This window comes from Indicator indicator, chromosome 1 (assembly GCF_027791375.1).
Source record: "Indicator indicator isolate 239-I01 chromosome 1, UM_Iind_1.1, whole genome shotgun sequence".
In the NCBI taxonomy this organism is placed as follows: Eukaryota; Metazoa; Chordata; class Aves; order Piciformes; family Indicatoridae; genus Indicator; species Indicator indicator.
Window position 1 is genome coordinate 8,197,392 of NC_072010.1, and position 20,360 is coordinate 8,217,751.

The 20,360-nt window shown below is 42.9% G+C and overlaps 1 protein-coding gene across 1 annotated transcript in view; it reads right to left on the reverse strand.

Annotated features, from left to right (window-relative positions):
• The window catches only part of ME3 (malic enzyme 3), a 141,976-nt gene that overhangs the window by 61,186 nt on the left and 60,430 nt on the right, over window positions 1-20,360 (reverse strand). The window contains exons 2-3 of the mRNA XM_054381086.1: window positions 5,065-5,198; window positions 2,830-2,979 (exon numbers count right to left, since the gene is read on the reverse strand). Of these exons, the coding sequence (XP_054237061.1) occupies window positions 2,830-2,979; window positions 5,065-5,198 (284 nt within the window). The remainder of the gene's footprint in view (window positions 1-2,829; window positions 2,980-5,064; window positions 5,199-20,360) is intronic.

Sequence of the window (20,360 nt, forward strand, 5' to 3'; positions counted from 1 at the left end):
AGAAGAATCAGCTTTTCAGAACGTCAGTGCAGCTTAGGCTAACAAACACAGGAAGAGGTAGAAATTCAAACTTAAATCCTAATTCCTGAGCTCCCCAAATCTGCAGGTCCCAATGATTTTAACAGGAAGTGCTGGTATACTACCTTGAACTAAGTGTCTTGCAGGCCAGCTCCTGATATACATAATACGATCCAAGAGACAAAATATACACTGCAAGACAATAAGAGGCAGATTTACAAAAAAAGCACATATGAATGCTTCTCATCACTTTAAATGGTATAATAGCTCTTCCCTTTTTGCAACAAAAACACCCTTTTGCCAAAAAAAAAAAAAAAAAAAAGATTGAAACCAAATCTAAAGCTAGGCTGAAATTCACTCTACGTCTTCAGAGAAACAAAATCCCTGCCACTGGAAATTCAGGGTACTAAGGTCATGATAGTTTGCCCTTTCCTGCAGAAGCCATCGGCTGGAATCCAGAACAGCTCCAAACCCAAGTTCAGCAGTAAAACTGTCGGACCACGAGAACAGATGTCCTTACCACATTGGTGAAATGCTGAGGGGTTTATAACATGAGAGAGACGTGAGTTACAGGAAGTGGAATTCTCCAACATCAACAACTGCAGAAAGAGTCTAGTACATGGAAAGTGAATCCTTCTTTCCTGAGGATAACATTAGGGATGGAAAAGAAAAGAAGCACAGCTCCCAAATATTGTTTTAACTTCTTGCACAGTAAAGGCAGACTGAAGGCAAAGACATAGTGGCTGAACGTTCAGGAATTGCAGCTGTTAATTTTGAGTAGCTGAGAACCAGCAGTGTGCTATTTCCTGCTTGACAGTGCTCACAGCTGAACACCTGGAGACAGTCTGGGTTCTCTTATCTCTGCCTTTACTCTTACCCAGAAGAATTAAGTGTCCTTCTCCTGTACAAAGAGCAATTCCTTCTTTGGCTTCCTCACACACAATGAGGATGAGGGGATAAGGCAAAGTGTGAGGTCCTGCACCTTGGTCAGGGCAATCCTCAACATCAATACAGGCAGGAGGATGATGAAATTGAGAGCAGTCCTGCAGCAAATCACCTGGGAGTACTGGTGGATGATAAGATGGATACTAGCTAACAGTGGGCATTTGCAGCCCAGAAGGCCAATCGCATCCTGGGCTGCATCAACAGAAGTGTGACCAGCAGATCAGGAGAGATTCTACCACTCTACTCTGCTCTGGTGAGACTTCTTCTGGAGTACTATGTCCAGCTATGGAGCCACCAACACGAGAGAGATACGAACCTGCTGGAACCGGTCCAGAGGAGGGCCACAAAGATGATGAGAGAGCTGAAGTACCTCTCCTATGAAGACAGGCTGAAAGAAATGGGGCTGTTCCACCTGCAGAAGAGAAGGCTCTGGGGAGACCTTATAGCTACATTTCAATATCTGAAGGGGACCTACAGGAAGGTGGGGGAAGCACAGTTTAGAAGGGCTTGTAGCGATAGGATAGGGGGAAATGGTTTGAAACTGGAGCAGGGTAGATTTAGGTTGGACATAAGGAGGAAGTTCTTTACAATGAGAGTAGTGAAATACTGGAACAGGTTGCCCAGGGATGTGGTTGAGGCCCCATCCCTGGAGACATTCAAGATCAGACTTAATGTGGCCCAGGCCACTTGAGGAGCGTTGGACAAGACGACATTTGAGGGTCTATTCCAACCCAATGCAATCTGTGAATCTGCAGATATAATCAAGACTTCACTAGATGAATGGCTTCACCACAGTACAGCAGATTTAGAAGCTGGGTATCAGGAAATAGAACACAATTACTCAGAATAGAAATTAGCCAAAAAAAGCAATCCTGAGGAGCAGCTCATGTGAAGGAATAGTGTCCTTATTAGAAATGTTGATGACAAGTAGGATGCAATTGCTTTTGCCAAGGTAATCTTATCCATAATATATTCCTCGTTATTAGTTTACACAGCTCCTAGATCTTCAAGGTCTGCCTTATGGTCCTCCTGTGACCTTGAGCCAGCTAGTAAAACTTCCCTCAGTTTTCTTACCTACCATACCACTCTCAGCTGAAACTGCAGTTACACCTCATGCTGGTGCAATGCTTTTAAAATGATATTATTCCTCTCCTTTCCTTTGCATCTTTCTGTAGCAAAAGTTAAATTTTTTATCTGCCTACTGGTACATTTCGAGGACAGAAAAATAAAAAGCTTGCAAAGAAAACTGAACCTTACCATTGAATTTTCAGGCTAGGACTAAAATTTATTTCAGAATGCTAATGAGGGCTTTACTTAAACATTAATCATTAAAAAGAGTTATGTAGGACAGGGCCTTCTGCCACGGTACAGAGTGTTTAATGTTGCATGAATTTAGATGGTAACTGTTCTGAGCAGTGAGGAAGGCACCGATGAAGAGCATCATCTTTTATGAAAATGATTCTTGTGGGGGCAGTGCATACAAAAGTTCCAAATCAGCACAACGTATCTAAAATCCAGCAATTACTCAAATGCCAGCACTGCAGAAGGCACTCAGAGCTCCTGAGACAACAGATGGGGAGGGGTGCAGCCGTAAGTTCAGAGAGCTGTTTGGAGCTAGGCTGCACAGACTGTACAGTACTGTTTGAGAACAAAACCACTCTGTTCACTGTTTATAGGAAGGAGGCAGAGCTGTTCTCGACTCCCCAGCTCATCATCAAATGTACACACACAAAACTGCTTGCTGGTCCATCTTTTGATGAGAGATTCAGTTTTAGATGTTTTGGGCCACACAAAGATGGACTGTTGATACAAAAGAAGCATTCACATGAAATTAAATAAAGGGTCAAGAGGAGTCTCTTCACTCACCGTGGTCTCCTGAAAGCCAAACCATACTGCTGACAAGCCAGGCCAACTGTTGGGGTGTAGACAATGGGCATGAATCTTTCAATGTCGGAAGTCAGCACTCGGTAAAAAAGCTTCTCATTCCTGTCTTGCAATGTCATAAGGACAATATACCTTAAACATGAAAGAGAAATGTATCAGTATTTATGGTCGGTTCATAAAATGCAGTAGTTGGCTCACTCTGTGTGTACTCAGTTTTCCCAAGCCCTGACACTATGCAGTGCTATACCAGCATCAAGTACTTAGAGCAAAATTTCTCAGAGGCCCTGGCCAGCTCCACCATCCTCACCAACAGGTCACAAAGATTCAGCTGAGCTGGAAGTCACACCCACGCCTAACCTCAGAATTTCACAATTTGCATTAAAAACAAATGTTCAAAAGTAAACTTCAGGACTATCTGGGACAGAGCAGGAGATCAACTTTACTATTAAAATTTATTATGCAGTCAAGAAGATGAAATATGCATACATACAGATTTCACATTTCAAAGCACAACTTTTCCTAAAATATTTCCACAAAACCTCTCCCTCCATTATTGTGCACTCTCAGTTACTTAATCACTACAACCGGGAGGACAGCTGAATTCCATTGTTGGGAAAAAAAAAATGACAAAGTTATTAATTTAGAAAATAAAAATACGAAATCAGTTTTGTTGATTTAACATTTCTTAGTGTTGCCCAGACTTACTCATGCATCACTGGATGCATATTACCACTTGGTGACTTAGAATATGTTACATTTCTCTTTCTTGAAAAGGCTTCATTGGCTAAGATTGGATTTGTCAAATTGAAGCCAGAAAAATGAAAAACTCAGAAAAGTAAAGAGAAATTGCAAAAGTTTTTTGTCTGAGAAACTTCTATGACCATAATGACAAACTACCTTTGTGATCAGCACCCAGTCTTGCAGTGGGGCTTCAAAAAGGCATCTCACACTGCCAACAACATATCATCTGCAAGACTGACACAGGCATTTGTAACACAGAAAAGTCAAGGAAATTGCTCTGCAGAAGAGCCCTGCTGCCTCAGTCCCCAGATCAATGGCAGCTGAAACAGGTGGAGATGCAAATCCCACCATCCGTCACAAGATGAACAGGACTGGATGCAATGGAAGCTCAGGAACACAAAGATTGGTCAATACACATCATTTGATCTGATTTTTTTTTTGTGCTGGTTTGAGCTTTAACCAGAGTCTAAAAATCCAAATGGTAAGAGATTGAGATCCCTCCCCACTCCCTTTCCTGATAAGGTAAAATAAAATCAGGTAGGGGAAAGGAGAGGTAAATTCATGAAAGAAGTGGTCTGGAATTGATTTGAAAGTAAAAGAGGTAATTTTTTAAACAATATATATATATATATATATAGCAACAACAGGGAGGGTTTACAAAAGTAAGGGATAAGGATAAATAGGAAAATATATAAAACCAAGCCCAGATGGCCTTGTATTCCCTGGATGCAAGTGGATTCAGTTCTTTAGAAAGCATGGATGCAGCTTGGAAAGTAGGCCCCCACCACGTGGTCAAATGCAGGAGGCAGGAGCAGTAGATGACCTCTCTAGCAGGCAGAGCAGGGAGAAAGGGAGAAGTAAAACATGTCTGCCCTTCTTATAGGCTTGCTGGACAGGAAGGGGGAATAGAATAGACCACCTTTGACCCAGGGGACCCCTGCTCCTGGGAGGGAGAAAACCAAGTCTCTCTCTGCCCACTTGTATCACGTTTCTTTTGTCCACCTGGGGGGCTGGGTTCTTTTTTCAGCCCCCATCAAGGATGGGTGTAACCCAGCACATTTTTAAAATTAATTTCCTACCAGTTGGCAGGTTCTTTCTGTTCTTCCATCCAGTACTTTATTGAATGTATTGATGCTCATACAGACAGGTATGGGCAGTAATCCAGTGCTCTGGGGCAGAGACTGCACTTTCATTGTGCATTTGCACCCAAAGTACAGTGAACTGCTAGGGCTCCCCAGCAATGTGGTGGTAGGAAAAGGTAGTACCACTGCTATTCTAGGATAGCATTTAACAAGGGGAAGGTGGACAGGCTATGATGAATGCTCCTGGTGCTGGAGAGCATGGACAGCTGGAAAAAAGTGACTCTGAGGGAGACCTGTGTGACTTGAAGCAGCATCCTTCAGTCTTCCTGGGGGCTTTAAAGGACTGAAAACTGAAAACAGGGAAGGAGGAGGAAATAAGTTGGCTTTGACATACTTGTCTAGATCATTCGATTTGTTCTCATAGGTTTTCATCACACGGAGGACTTGAACATCTTGGCTTAAGAAGCAAGGAGGAAGAAGGCCATGAATTCCCAGCTGCAGCCTCTCTTGAAGTGTAAAAGCCATTCCCTGGGAGGAAAAGAGGAAGGCATATTCTAAAAGAGGAAAGCAAACAACAGCATGCAGTCCCTGAGGCCCTTGAGGCACTGCTACCCTGCAGGGACTGTGGGGGCTGGATCATCCAGGCTGTACAGCTCCTGGATCAGCAGTCCCAGCACCCACAGGGCTTTTTTACTTTAAATTTGGTTGGTCTCTTATAGTGCATACATTCTTATGTATTCTTCCACTTTACACTCCTCTTGTGTTACATAATTAGCTCTTGCTTACTAGTTCCAATGGCCTTCCTGAAAGCCCAGGTCTCACAGTCCTTTAGAAATGATGTTACAAGTTTAGAATCATAGAATCATTTAGGCTGGAAAAGACCCTTAACATCAATGAGTCCCAATGCTAAACTAACATATAGTTTAATCCACCACTAAACCATGTCTCTAAGTGCCACATCCACAAGCCTTTTACATACGTCCAGGGCTGGTGACACAGCTACTTCCCTGGAAAGACTATTCCAAGGCTTGACAACTCTTTCAGTGAAGAAAGTTTTCCCAATATACAATATAAACCTCCCCTGGCTCATCTTGAGGCCATTTCCTCTTGTCCTATTGCTTGTTACTTGGAAGAACAGATTGACACCCACCTTGCTACAGCAAGAATAGTAACTTTTCCTCTCAGCCTCCTTTATTCTAGACTGAACAATCCCAGTTCCCTCAGCTGCTCCCTCAGAAGACTTGTGCTCTAGACCTTTCGACTTTGCTACCCTTCTTTGGACACACCCCAGCAGCTTAACATCTGTCTTGTAGTGAGTGGGCCAAACAGTGTTTGAGATGTGGCCTCACCAGTACCAAGTACACAGGGGCAATCACTCCCCTAGTCCTGCTGGCCACACTAGTTCTAGTACAATGGGATGCTGTTGGCCTTCTTGGCCATCGGGGCACATTGCTGACTACTGAACACCACCACCAGGTCCTTTTCTGCCAGGCAGCTTTCCAGCCACTCTGCCATGAGGCTGCAGCATTGCGTGGGGTTATTATGAACCAAGTACAGAATTCAGCACTTGGCCATGTTGAACTTCATATCATTGGCTTTGGCCCATTGATCCAGCCTGTCCAGATCCCTCTGCAAAGCTTCCCTACCCTCAAGCAGATCAATGCTCCTGCCCACCTCGGAGTCTTCTGCAAAACCACTGATGGTGCCCTTGATGCCCTGGTCCAAATCACTGACAAAGACATTAAACAGGACTGGCCCCAGCACTGAACCCTGGGGAACACCACTTGTGACTGACCATCAATTGGATTTAACTCCATTTACTACAAATCCAGACATTTTCTACCCAGTGAAGAGTATATCTGGCCAAGCCACGAGCAGCCAGTTTCTTCAGGAGAATGCTGTGGGAAACAGCACCAAATGTAGTAAACTCCAGGTAAACAACATCCACAGCCTCATCTACTAAGATGGTCAGCTTGCCATAGAAAATCAGGTTAGTCAAACAGGATTCACCTTTCACAAACTCATGCAGGCTAGGCCTGATCAGCTGGTTGTCCTCTATGTGCCATGTGATGACCCTCATGATGATCTGCTCCATGACCTTTCCTGTCACCAAGGTCAGGCTTACAGGCCTCTAGTTTCCTGGATTCTCCTTCCAGCCCGTCTGGCAGGTGGGTGTCATATTTGCTAACCTCCTGTTAGCAAAGATCTCAATTTGAATATTCATCAACTCATCACAGTATACCCAGCTTGTCAACTTCAGTTACCTTCTGGTTTTCCACCAGACACAATGCATATTAATAGCATACTAGAAGCACAGGAGACAGACTTGACACACACAATGCCTTCTTGGTTCTAACCCTTTGTTTTTATTCAAGGAGCAAACAGAGTGCCACATGTCTGATGAAGAAGCTGATGCTGGCCCAGAGCTGAAGATGGAATGCTAGGTTACATGGGATAACCCTGCTCTTATGGGACAGCTTCATCCTTGAGCATCCTTGAGCCTGAGCACATTTTGCTCCTGTGCGTGCAGAGGGCTGATGCTTCAGACAGCCAGCAGTGCCTTGTACTGGAGTGAGGTAGATGAACAGCAAAGGCAATGCATTCTGCAGTCTGGGAAGATGATTATACAAGGTCTCAGTCTTCAATTAACGGTATTTCTCTATGCTGATAACAGATGAGACAGCAAGAAAGAATGAAACATTTTCAGAAGCATCTAGGGAGCTTAAATCCTAATGAAAACTTCACCCATAATGAACCAACTGATTCACATCTTCATGAATAGCTGACAGTAAAATATTAAAAATCAGTAATTATTGGACTATGTTTACTCAAGCACACAGACAAATGATTGAAAATATCTTAATGAGCAGCTTTATGACTACATAGTTGCTAAACTGCTGTTTTCTTCCATGGATTTAGTATTTCTCTACAGTAAATAACTATTATTATTATTGCACAAGAAAAAACGAGGACAGATCTTGATGAACTTGGTTTTGGCAACCTTCCCTTACCTCCTGTTGCTTGTTCCCATCCCCGTGCCATCCCAGCGGCTGTGCCAGCACAAGCATGTGCACAGTCATATGGTTAATGAGTGAGAGGAAGTACCTGGATTAAAAATAACCACCAGGTCATTTGAGCTGAGAGCAGCTCCCCTGGCTGATGACACACCACAGATAGCTTTACAGAGACTGGCAAACCTGGGCACAGACATTGATGACATGCAGCTGTAGCAGTCATGCAGTTGTAACTGCTGCAGATGCTGGTGAAAAAGGTTGTCAAACTATCAGCAATGCAAAGTAACCTGTGACAGGATAGAGGAAAGGACTGAAAGTGATTCTCCTGTTTGTCAGATTATACATAGTGTAAACCTTGTTTGATTAGTAAATTGTGCACTATTGCAACCTTTTTTTAAAGAAAGTTTTCATATATTCCAGAAAAGACATTGAGCCTCCAGGACATCAAAGAAGAAAACCATTTTCATAGTTTTTTTCAGCTCTGTATCAGGATAGAGCCAAGTATTTTCATAATCTTTGATGTGAGAACATGGCAGAGAGAAAGAATTCCTCTTCCAACCAGCAAGTTAGGAGTCAGCAGTTGCCCAGAAGGTAGGTAGGAGGTTAAGATTCTGCTGATAAACCAGAAACAGCACTAAGGTCTCTGAAGTCATTGTTGAAAGCTGTACCCAATACGTGACTGGTTCTGCTGAAGTGCCTGACATTTCTGACCCCAATTTTAGACTTGAGAAACCTTCTCCTAAATGAATTTCATAGCAGAACTGGTACACTGCCAAAAGACAAAGTTCGAGTTTTTATGAGTCATCATTTCTGAATTTAAAAGAAAACCAACACATTCACAATAGAAAACCATCTGTATTCTAGACTGGAGACTTCAGGAATATTAGACTGAGATAAATTCTGATCAAAAGCTCTAGATCAGTATTTGGCTTTACAGTGACAATATTGTATCATAGCATGGAAAATGCAGCTACTGTGAATCTCAAAGTTTACCTGCAATGAATGGAAAAAAGAAGATAAAATTTTAAACAATTTATTTCCTCTGACCTTTGAACATGGAGGATAGGTAACAGGAGACAGAAATACTTGGCACTAAATGCTCTGCTTGCTTGTCTAGCAGAGCAGGTTGGTTGATCAGGGTCACAGACCTGACCCCTGCTCATCCCCTGGAACAGAAATAAAGCCCAGCAGAAGAACTAACCAGTGGCAGAAACACAGTATGCTATGTAATGCTGCCTCCAACCACTAACAAGCTTCTTGTGGTATTTTTTTTCAATAGCCTTTCAGTTATTTTCCAAACACAGAGAAAAGTTTAAATATTTCATCAAGTTATCACACATACAAGTGAAAAAAAAAAAAATCTGTATTTCAGATAATTTCTATTCCAAATGAACATAAACAGCAGTCTGCATGGCCACTAGTAATTCCTTCTTTATCTTCCAGTGAGTTGGGCTCTGCCTGAATGACAACTCCAACAGCCCAGTATGGCCAGGAGCACCCAGCTTCCCTTTATCCAGAGACAGTGGGAGAACTGTGATGGAATTGCAGGTGCTGGGAAGATGAAGTACTTGTATCTGGGCACTTGACTTTCAGTCCCCCCCTTTTTCCTTTTTGAGGGGGAACTCACCAGGCTGAAAAGTGTTTAGCAGTGTGGTAGGAAACCTCAAAGCGGTATTAGGAATTAATGTAATAATAAGATTGAATAGGGTGGAAAAAAAACATGCAGTTGTGGAGCAGTTTGTGTAATTTGGGCTGGGAGGGACATTAGTGTATGCCTTGGGCACTGATCTGCTCAGTGCTTAATTTCTGGCTATTTTTCAGGTCTGCATAGTGTCAGGGGTCCAGTCTCCAGTGCCAGCTCACTATTTCAAGACACAGGAAATGCAAGACTCTGAACTCGAATTTTAAGATGTTTGGAGATCAGCGTGCATGAATGCATGTTTTTTGGATTGAGAGAGCTGATCAAACTGTTCAAACACAAGCACAGTTGTGCTGTTAACAGTCCAAGGGTAAGCGTGGCCATACCAACACATGGCACGTTTATCTCACTGCACTTTTGCATTTACTGCATTTCTATGAGCTCTACCAGTAAAGCATCTTCATACTGGAGCAGTTGCAACCACACGTGATGAGGAAGTTGCTGTCTTTACAACCAGTTAAATCTCCGTAACGCTTTTTAAGTACAGAGCTGGTCCATCACACAGTGGCTCCGTGGCAGGGTTGGGAGACGAGCAGAAATTGCCTGCCCTGACTTTGAAGGCTGCTTTCTAAAGTTTCTCAGAAGGTCTAGAAGTAGGAGCCCGGGGTGAAGTGGTTATATTCACTGAAACAGCACAGCGTGAAATGAATTTGGAAACACATTCTGCCCCAGATCAAAAGCTGGAATTCACTGAGGTATTGCTGTTTAAGATTAAAGCTTTTAGGGTTGGATTTTTTTTTTTTTTTAAACTGCCTGAAAGCCATATTGTACCACTCTTTTTCTGGTCTTGAAAGGTCTAATGATTAGATGGTGAGCTACAGCCCTGCAGAGATAGAGCCAGGTGCTCCAATTCATTTTTAAATGTGTGGGAAATGGGTTGGCATGGAGAGGGCAGATGCTATGTCACTACCCAAAAACAAAGGCAAAAATATCAGCTGCCCACAAGGCTTCACACTATGCAGGAGCTAAGTGAGGGTTTTGTGCTGAAAAAAAACAGCTTTCTGCAAAGAACCTCAAATGCTTATTTTCTTCTTGTTGACAGCACTAAGTCTGTTATGTGGCAACTTCCTCTTTACTGCTCAAGCCCATAAAAGTTTCTTGTTTCAGAAACTGAAGGGTGAAAACAATTCACAGTTGACTGTTGGTTTTATTATTGCCTGCACTCTCCAGCAGTGAGAAGAGAGTGGTTTACTTGAAGGTGAATACGAGCAGGAGGGATGCAAGCATGCTTTAGCTTTGTAATTTACTTATTATATATGAAACGTCTGTTGTTGGGAACAAAGACACAAAGTAGCAGTTCCTTGGGTATCAGGAAACTGTCATCAGGACAGTGGGGGCTCAAACAACGGTTGAATTATGCCTTACCTAGTGCAGAACACATATAGACCAGCTTAGACCAGCTCCAGCTGTTCAGCACCTTTTTGGAGCAAAGTCTTGGTTTACGGCATCTTTCCACACCCTTGTGCCATAGAGTGCAACAAGCAGCCATAGCATAGGGAGAGCTGAGGGGCAGCTTGCATGGCCAGACCAAGGGATTTAAGCAGTTTGTACAGTCCCAGGCCATTGCCCATCATGCTGTTAGGACCCAAGCCATGGTTACCAGCCTGCCTACTCCCTAATCGACAGCTGAAAGCTGGCCTGGCAGTCTCTGAGCTGAGTAAACAAGGATCTGTGAACAACTCTCAACCCTTTGGAATCAGCCACTGGAACAGGGAACTTCCCAGTTTGATAAGAGCAGGGTGTTGAAAGGGAACACAGAGGAAATACAGGCATGCAAGGATCACCACTGCAGGAACAGGCACAGCTAATCTGCTTCGCCTTCCTTATTGGTAAGTTAAGGGCCATGCTAGGAAAGTCCTAATACTCAGGAAACTTAACAATCTTATTCTGTACAGATTTTTCCTGTAATGTGCTTTCCATAGATATTTGCACCTGTCCAATTTTACAGCTGGGATGTACTTTGTAAGCCAAAGTTCCTCCCACAAGGAGTCAGTGCCAAAAGCTAAACTAATTCCCACTGAGACTGCATGCGCGAGCTGGGGAGCAAAGAGCAACATCATTTTATGCACTGTGAAAGTTTCTGCAAAGATCAGATCCTCTTTGCAGTGCTCCTTCTCAGCTACTCAAGCTTCTCTTGCTTCTCTGATGGACTGTCACAGGCCCTGTCCTGTACTGTATCCCACCCTGGAAAAACTGTATTGAAAAGATTATTTGCATAAAAAGACAGAAAGAGGCACATTGGAGGGATAATCCTTCAATTTCTCATTTAAAATGTCTTGTTGCCTCTTGAATTTGCATGTGTTTGTGCTCTTAAGCTTGGAAAAAACCCAAATCTCTGATGCTCTGGGGTCTGGGAAGTCATTCGGCATGTCTTCTCCAAAACCTGGAAAGAAGATTCCCTACTGTACTTTCTCAGCAGTTATGTCAGGGCAAACCTTTTGTTAACTATGATTTACAAACTCTTCTCACAGTGTCTATGCCTCTTTCTGGGTTCAAAGTCAGGAGCTGAAAATCCCACACTCTTGGCCATCCCCTTTGTTGGAAAGTGATAAAATTGTGGATTTCTAATCCTTTCATATAATTGTTCCTTCCTCTCCCACAGTGCCTGGGAACAATACAAATACCCTCCAAGACAAAAATAATTAAGCAACTCAACTTCATGTTTGTTTCAGTTCCTGGGGAACTGTTGTGGTCGAGGGGGGAATTATTTACTAATTACCCTCACAACAATAACAAATGATACGGCAAACGGGTATTCATAAAAATAGTAACCCATTGTTAATAAAATATGCCAAAACTCGTTGAATAGGATCATTGTACGCTTGGAATATGTATTTACAATGGGAATATGCAGTCTTAGGGCAAATACAAACTATTCTATGCAAATTAGGAGGCAACAACTTGGAAAGAGAAAGTCCCCGAGAGTGCTTGATTACAGCGGGGGGGAGGCTTGATAGGAACCTTTAAACCCAAAGGGCAATGAATTATTACTCACAGCTGGTTTTACCCACACGGGGATGCTGCTGCTGTTGTGTGAGAGTTTACCACATGGTCCCAGGCTGATCTGGCTTCAGCGGACGGCAGGCAGTAAACGACGCTCTTCTCAACAGGCGCTTGCTTGGTTTCTGGGTAAACTGAGGCATAGCATGATTCTAGTGGCAGGGGGAAGCAGGCTAGGTGGATCTGGCTTCTAGGCTTGTGGCTTCTCCGGCTTGCATGTGTACAGCTCATGGCTTTATTCCAGGCTCTGGACCAGGCACTCGAGGCAGGGCAGGGCAACTTGAGGCAGCTTCTATGAGACAGGTCCAAGTAGGCTTGAAGCAAGGTTTGAAGCAAGGCTTGAAGCAAGGTTTGAGCAAGGCAAGGCAAGTGTGACTACCAAGTCACTTGTAAATATACAAATTGCCAGAGATCGGCTGGTCCAATGGGGCACTGAAGCTAACCTGTAGCTGCCCAATGGAAAGGCTTTCTGCCAGGCTGTAACCATAAAAGGCAGAAGGACCTTGTATCTGGGGGAGCAGTGGTCAGCTTATGTGCTCTTACCCCAGATAAATATCTTGTTTACCAGACAGGCAGGAGTCCTGTCCCCTTTGTTCTTTTTCCTGCATTGCCCTGTTTTCTGCAGGAAGGGGGGGGAGAAAGGGACCCTGTCTAGACATCTTAAGGCCTGTCTGGGTTTGTACTGGGCCATGTCATGGCCCTACCATGCAGCATCTTTAATGAGGTCCACTAATTCAATTACAAAAATTAAGTTGTCCCTATTATGAGTTTTTACCAGTAACTGTTTTGTTTTGTGCAAGTAACTTCTTTTCCCTGGATTAGAAGGATGTATTTTCATTATTATTCTCATTTTTACCTTGTTACAACAGTGACTTTTGATTTACACAAAGAGTGAGTAGAACTGGAATATCACAAATTCCTTGTGTCAGAACGCATACTGACCAGGAACCTGATCCTGCAGAGTTTATCTCACAGAAGTAAAGGCTTTCCTGATGAGGACATCCCTGATGGGCACATGCTATGAAAAATTTGACAGTCACAGGCATGAAAAAGCAAGTCCATGCTGTTCCCACATAGAGGTTTATTGTAATAAATAAAAGTCATAAGCCACATGTCTTCAGGGTTTTATTCCTTAATCCACAGGAAGAACTTCAGTGCAAAGCTCCTCAAGCCCTGTTTTGTAATTTCAGGCTGCAGGGGTACAGCTCTATACCACATTTAGCAGAGAAGTCATTACTATTTCTCACAGTTTATCAGCCTCCAGAGCAGCAGTTTTTCTTTTACAGGAAAACAAAAAAAAAAAAAAAAAAAAAGGGGGGAGGGGAAGAAAGAAATCCATATGCTAGAAATTATACATGTTGTGTCTGCAAACAAGATTCTGGAGCATTGATAAAAACAGGTTTTTAAAATTGAGATTGACAAATCTCCTCAGAGAACAGCTGGTTTGGCAGGCTGGTTTTGTGAAGGATCTATGAACTTTGCAGATGGTTAAAAATAGTATCATTGCCCTATTGATAGGAAAGGTGGGGATAGACAATGCCAAGTAGAGGTGACAAGATACAGCTGAATTTTCTAAGAAATGGAAATTCTGGGCCAAGTTCAATGGTTTCCTTCTTTCCACAAAACCAGCATTAAGATCCTTATGAGTTCTAGCCAAGATAATGGGAGTATTTCTCTGGTTTTAGTGAGGAATAGATTAGGCTGTCAATTCTTTTAATTTTGATTACATTCACAAATATCTTTACATTTATGAAGAGTCTAAATAAAAGCATGAGTTCTTTCAGGAAAGGAGAAGAGTAAAGTCACTGCATGGATCCCAGAAGGCAAAGCATATTCTAGGCTGCATCAAGAGCAGTGTGGCCAGCAGGTTAAGAGAGGTCATTCTTCCCCTTCACTCTGCTCTTGTGAGACCACACCTCAAATGCTGCATCCAGTTCTGATGTCTCCATTGTAAGAAGGACACAGAGCTGCTGGAGTGAGTATAGAGGAGGGCCACGGCGATGACCCAAGGGTTGGAACATCTCTGCTGTGAGGATAAACTGCGGGTGCTGGGGTTGTTCAGCCTAGAGAAGTCTCTGGTGGTGACCTTATAGCTGTCTTCCAGCACCTGAAGGGATCCTGCAGGAGGGCAGGAGAGGGCTTTTCATAAAGGTGTCTAGTGATAGGACAAGAAGGAATGGTTTTAAGCTGAGGGAGAGTAGGTTTAGACTGGATCTCAGAAAGAAGTTCTTCAGCATGAGATGATGAGACTTCAGCATGAGATGGTGGGACTCTGGAACAGACCGCCCAGGGAGATTGTGGATGCCTCCTCTGTGGAGGTGTTCAAGGCCAGGCTGGATGAGGCCTTGAGCAGTTGAGTCTAGTTGTGAGGTGTCCCTGCCCATGGCAGGGAGGTTGGAATAGATAATCTCTGAGGTTGCTTCCAAACTAAGCCATTCTGTGAATACTATGCATGGAGAACAGGATTGCCACGCTACAGAAAACCTTGACACGACAGAGCAGCACCGAGTCCCAAAGAGACGGAGCATGCATAAAGCAGAGTAAATGACTGTTCCTGCCTGGATGAGCTTAAAACATGAAGCACTAACTGGTTGCCTCTTCATGTGTAGTAAAACACTTGTCAGAAAAGGGAGGCCTGGTGGAGCAAGGAGTAATGAAAACTTTAGGTTTTATGCTACAGCCAAGCACGAGTATGATGCCTGAGGTAAACCCCCAATTCTCAACCTCCTATGAAAAATATCCCATCTAATCTTGGCACATAGATCCCACTGGACTGGCCCTCCTGACTCCCCAAAAAATGAAGACACCCTGTTGTGTTCTCTATGTGATTCCCAGGCTCCCTCTGTAATTCCACACCTGTTTTACACTGACCACTGTAACACCTTTTAAGAGAGTGAAATGAACTAGTCCAGGATAGAACTTAGAAGATCATAGGCTACATTGCCATCCATCTCAGATGGGAGGATGCTATGCTTTCACCACTGGGGAGAAGGAACAGAGTCAAATCATTTGCTGCAGCAGGTTTGCGAAGCACAAACCCCAGTATTTTGGTCAGAAAATGTCTGTTTCTGTGATGCTGCAGACACACGTTTCTCCCAAATATGATGTTTTCCTTAGACAGTAAGAATTCAGCATAAATTACAATGCTTGCATTCCTAAGTCTATGAAAACCAGCATTCATCCTTGATTTGGACAAGCAAATATGTCTGAGAAGAAAGGACAAGGCAATTTTAAGGTTTAAACACAACCCAAAACATTAAGAGAACACATTTTTTTTAAGCCAGTTTTACAATGTTTGGAAATTTCTCCCACTGTACAGGCAGCTGGTCACATGAATCATGGTTGCGTATAATTTGGGCTAGTTGCTGTAGAAAGCACAAATTTCCCTTTGAGGTTCTGGCACATCACATAAAATGAGGCTTGTGCACTTACTGCTCACATGCAAACTGCATCATGCTGTGGGTTTGGAGTATGGGAACCTCTCCACTGCTTGTGTCTCATTTGCCACTCAGCAAATGAGGTTGCTCCAAATGTCGGCTGGAGCTGGACTACAGTTCATGGATGATTGCTGATGACTGTATTTGGTTGAACACCACTGAAAAGCTCTGCCTAAGCCATAGAACTAGCTGCTATACAAGAAGATTGCTTGGGTGGAAGCTTAATCTGAATGAAATCAAGAGTAGTTTTGTTCCTGACTTCATCAGAGATGATTTTCCCACTGTGCTATTCATACATCCATGCATGATTCTTCTACCAAAGCTCTGTAGAAAGAAACCATAAGCAGAAGTTTCTTGAGCAGTGCCAGATGCTCTCTGCTCATTTCCATCTAATCCAGGACAAGCAGGCTTGGCTTCTGAACTGAGATTTTGATAGCTATTTTATGACATGCAACATATGCCTGCACTTGGGATGCTTACAAAACATTCAGATACCCCCTCAGATAAAATATTCTAGAGAAAGTCAATGTTTTCCTTTAATAATTAGGAATATGAGAAATGAAGAAGGCTCTAAACAAGCAATCTGTCATCTCAGTAAAACAGATACACTGGAAAAAAACATGACTAAGCTCTCCAATTACACAACCACCACTTGAAGACAACTAAAGATGCAGGGGAACACAGGAAACCTGTGTGAGCCTCTATTTCCCATTTCAGTAATTCATGCCCCTTTTGTTTTTTCCTCACCACTTCTGCAACTCAAGGTCATTGATGAACTTCAACCCATGCAGTTTATTCTCAAGCTCAACAGAAAAACTGTAGCTGTCATGATGTGCATGGGGCCAAAGGACAGTCACCCATTGTGGTACCATCAGTACTGCAATGCACCAGCTGGGAGACATGCAGCACTGTAGAGTGTCCAGCTTCCCTTTGGAAGGCAAGAAGAGATCTTCATGCTGTCCTCATTTGGCCACTCATGTTAGAGTTCATCTGTGCTTTGCACCACAATAATATTTCTCTTCCCACTTCTCAGCCTTCCACAGGCTCAGCCCTGCCATGGTCTTATTTTGTGTCTCAAGGCATTAAGTATCTTGCTTCCCTCCCTTTACTCCAGCATTTCTACAACCATATTTCACTAAATCCCTTTTTAACACTGACGGGTAGCTAAAGCTCGGTGTATGCACACACACACACACACAGAGACAAAGAGACAAACACACAGACACACACACTCACGTTTATTTATTTATTTGTAGTACAAATGCAAGTCCTTTTCCAGTTCAACATCCAGCCAGTCCCAAGATGGTCTCCACGCTGACCTCAGGGGCTGTAGTTTGGCCAAGCACATGTTTTGCTTCAATGCTGATATCAGTCATCCAACTGTCCAAACTACTGTTGGCACTACCAGGAGAGTAGCTAGCCTACCGTGACTACCTTCTGACCCAGCCCCTTGTCCTCCTCCTCCTTGTCTAAATATTTTACTGCAATCCTTTTCTTTCTTTTTAATGCAGAGAGGATGAAAGAAGATCATGAAGTGCTCACATACATACATGTGACCTGACCTTTCGTGTCTACAGTTCTCATCACCTTTTCGTGCTCTCTCCCTGATATCTTGGTCTATTGTCAACTTGAGTCGAGCTGTCTCTAAATTATATGCAGTTGAATGCACAGCACTCAATGTGCTTGGCCCCACTACCAGAGCATCTGGACTGCAATTTGTACAATAACACAAATACAAAATGATACATCCTTTCTATCAAACTTCCCCCCCAGGACCTCTAAATATTCTTCCAGTGATATAGTCCTTTCATTTTCCACTTTGCTCCTCAAAATGTCAGCTCTATTTTTTCCATGTGGTATGAGTAAACTATGTCCAAATACTCCAGGTGATAAAATGACACTAATTTCATACAAGTGCTTTGATTTTTATCAGTTTCTCAAGACTGAGCTTTGAAACTTACAGTTTCAAAAAGCACTCATTGCACTAGAAAAAAATATTTGCACTATATTATAAATCAAATAACTAATAAAGTTCCTGAGATTTTTCCAAAAAAGCTCAAAAATGAAAACTCCCATCCTCCTCTTCCAACTGTTTTTAATCAAGTGCAGTATGAAACAAGTTATTCAAGTTCAGAATGTGTGTGTGTGGGGAAGCACAGTTACTCTGAGATAAAATTTGAAGATTAAACTCCTTTTGATTCTCTGATCTGTTTGACAAACATTTCTGTGGAACAGGAACTGCAGCAAGATGTTACAGAATGTTTATGTCAGCCTGTAACATGCATGACCACATGCTGGTCAAGACAGCTGAACTGTTCATTATTACTAGGAAACTGTAAATAATCCCTTTGGCAAACCTTCAAATGAGCTGAGAAAAAAACCTGGTTCTGTTCTTGATTCCATTTGAGGCTATAACTTAAAATGCAAATAATATTGTTCTTGGCATGGCTGCTGCCTGTCCACCTCCAGCTTCTCCTAGCTTAGAGAAGTATTGTACATGGCCAGAGCAGCAGCTTCCTTCCTCCAACACAAAATCTATTCTTCTGGAACTGAAACAATTTGGCTAAATGACGCAGACATGAAGCGTGACTACAGAAAGGGCAGCAAACACAGCCTAGGCTCCTTGGATGCACAAGCATTATTCCAAAATAATTTGCTATATGGGTTATCTGGAGAAGGCAATAGCTAAAGCTTTGATTTCACTCATGCAGCCTCTCTTTGTTAGGAGACAGCAGGTCATGCATCAGACCTTCAAAACTGCCATTCAAAGTTGGGCTTCAACTTCGTAACATCTGCCTTGCTGAAAGAGCATGGTGCAGTGTGGGGAGCACAGGAGGCAGAGCCAGTCAGTTTGCAAAGACTAGGAAGATTGAAGTGACTTTAATTTACAACCTGCCTGTCCAGCATAGGACAACAGAATTTTGTTTTCTTGAAAACCAGCTGATGACACTGGGCACATCTTTGGGAACAGAACCCTTGAACTCAGGCCTCCCAGTATCTGAAAGGGGCCTACAAGAAAGCTGGTGAAAGACTTTTAGGGTGTCACATAGTGATAGGACTAGGGGGAATGGATCCAAGCTAGAGGAGGGTAGATTTAGATTAGATGTTAGGAAGAAGTTCTTCACCGTAACAGGCTGTCCAGGGATGTGGTGGAAGCCCATCCCTGGAAGTTTTTAAGGACAGATTTTTTATTATGGACTATTGCAATAGCACAAGGGGTAATGGATTTAGGTTGAAAGAGGATAGGTTTAGGAAGACATTTTTTAAGATGAGGTTGGTAAAACACTAGAAGATGCCCCAGTCCATGCCTGGGGCTTTGGACTAGATAATCTTTAAAGGTCCCTTCCAACCCAAACCATTCCATGAGTCTATATTCTGGGGAAAGCAAGGCTACACTTTGACATCACTATGATTTTGCCATTTCACAGTGTATGATGCTTTAACAGACACAATTGCCTTCCTCCTGGGGCTGAAAATCAGATATAAGATGTTATCACAATATTGATAAAATCTGAGCGAGGGAGCACTCACTCCTGAAGTTGTCGGGTCACTATTATGTTTAGTATTGAACAAAACCTAGAAAGTCACACTCTGCTTTATTACCCTTTAGGATAAAAGCATGACTGTTAGATCATGTGTCCATATGTCAGGTGTTTAAAGAAGCTTAGTCCTCTGTTTCATCAATATGTAGAAGTGCTGACTTTGCCAGGTTAATCGTTAACCAGCATCATTTACTTTCTGGCTGTTTCTCAGCCTTGCTGCCAACATCCTTTCCCAACTCAGGAGAAGGGGTCAGCAGTTTTGACTGACTGATCCATTATTGATGTTGCTGAACTGAAGGATGCTCTCAGAAGGAAGTTGTGAAGCTGAACAGCAGCCCAGGTAGTTATTTACCAGTGATTCAAGGATGTACATATAACTGCATCAACAGCCTCTTCAATAAAAACCATGCTCTGGACAAAGGGCCAGCATTTCTAAAAGATGGTATCTCAGTCGTGATACCTGTGCAAGCAAAAGGAGAGTTTATTTTGTCAGCTGAAAGAACATAACACCAATTTAAAAAGAACTGCATGGTGTTTTGCTTGTGCCTTCATACTTCTGTAATTGTTTCTATAGTATTTGTGTGATACTGCATCCCTGTCTGAAAACTTGTCTAAGAGCAACAGGGCGGTGATCTGTACCTGAAGAAGTGCCAATCTCTATATGAGGGTGCTAGTCCAGTCCCTCTGGACCCAGAACACAGTACAAGAGGTCAGTGAGATGCAGAAGGCTTTTCCTTTACTGAGCTGCACAGATTGGTTTGCCATCTGATAACAACTGATTTCCTCTGTTTGACAAAAAGTTTTCTCCTGGGAAGCCCTGATCAGGGCAGCAAGAGGAGCATCTCAGGGTAAGGTCTCTTACAGCTGGCAATGGCACCATGTCTGACACTCAGAAATTCAAGAGTATCATATCCTGGAGCTCTGAAAGGCTGTAATGACAACAGAATTATCATACTGAGAGCCACGTTGAGTGTAGCCAGCTGGTAAAGAAACTAGCT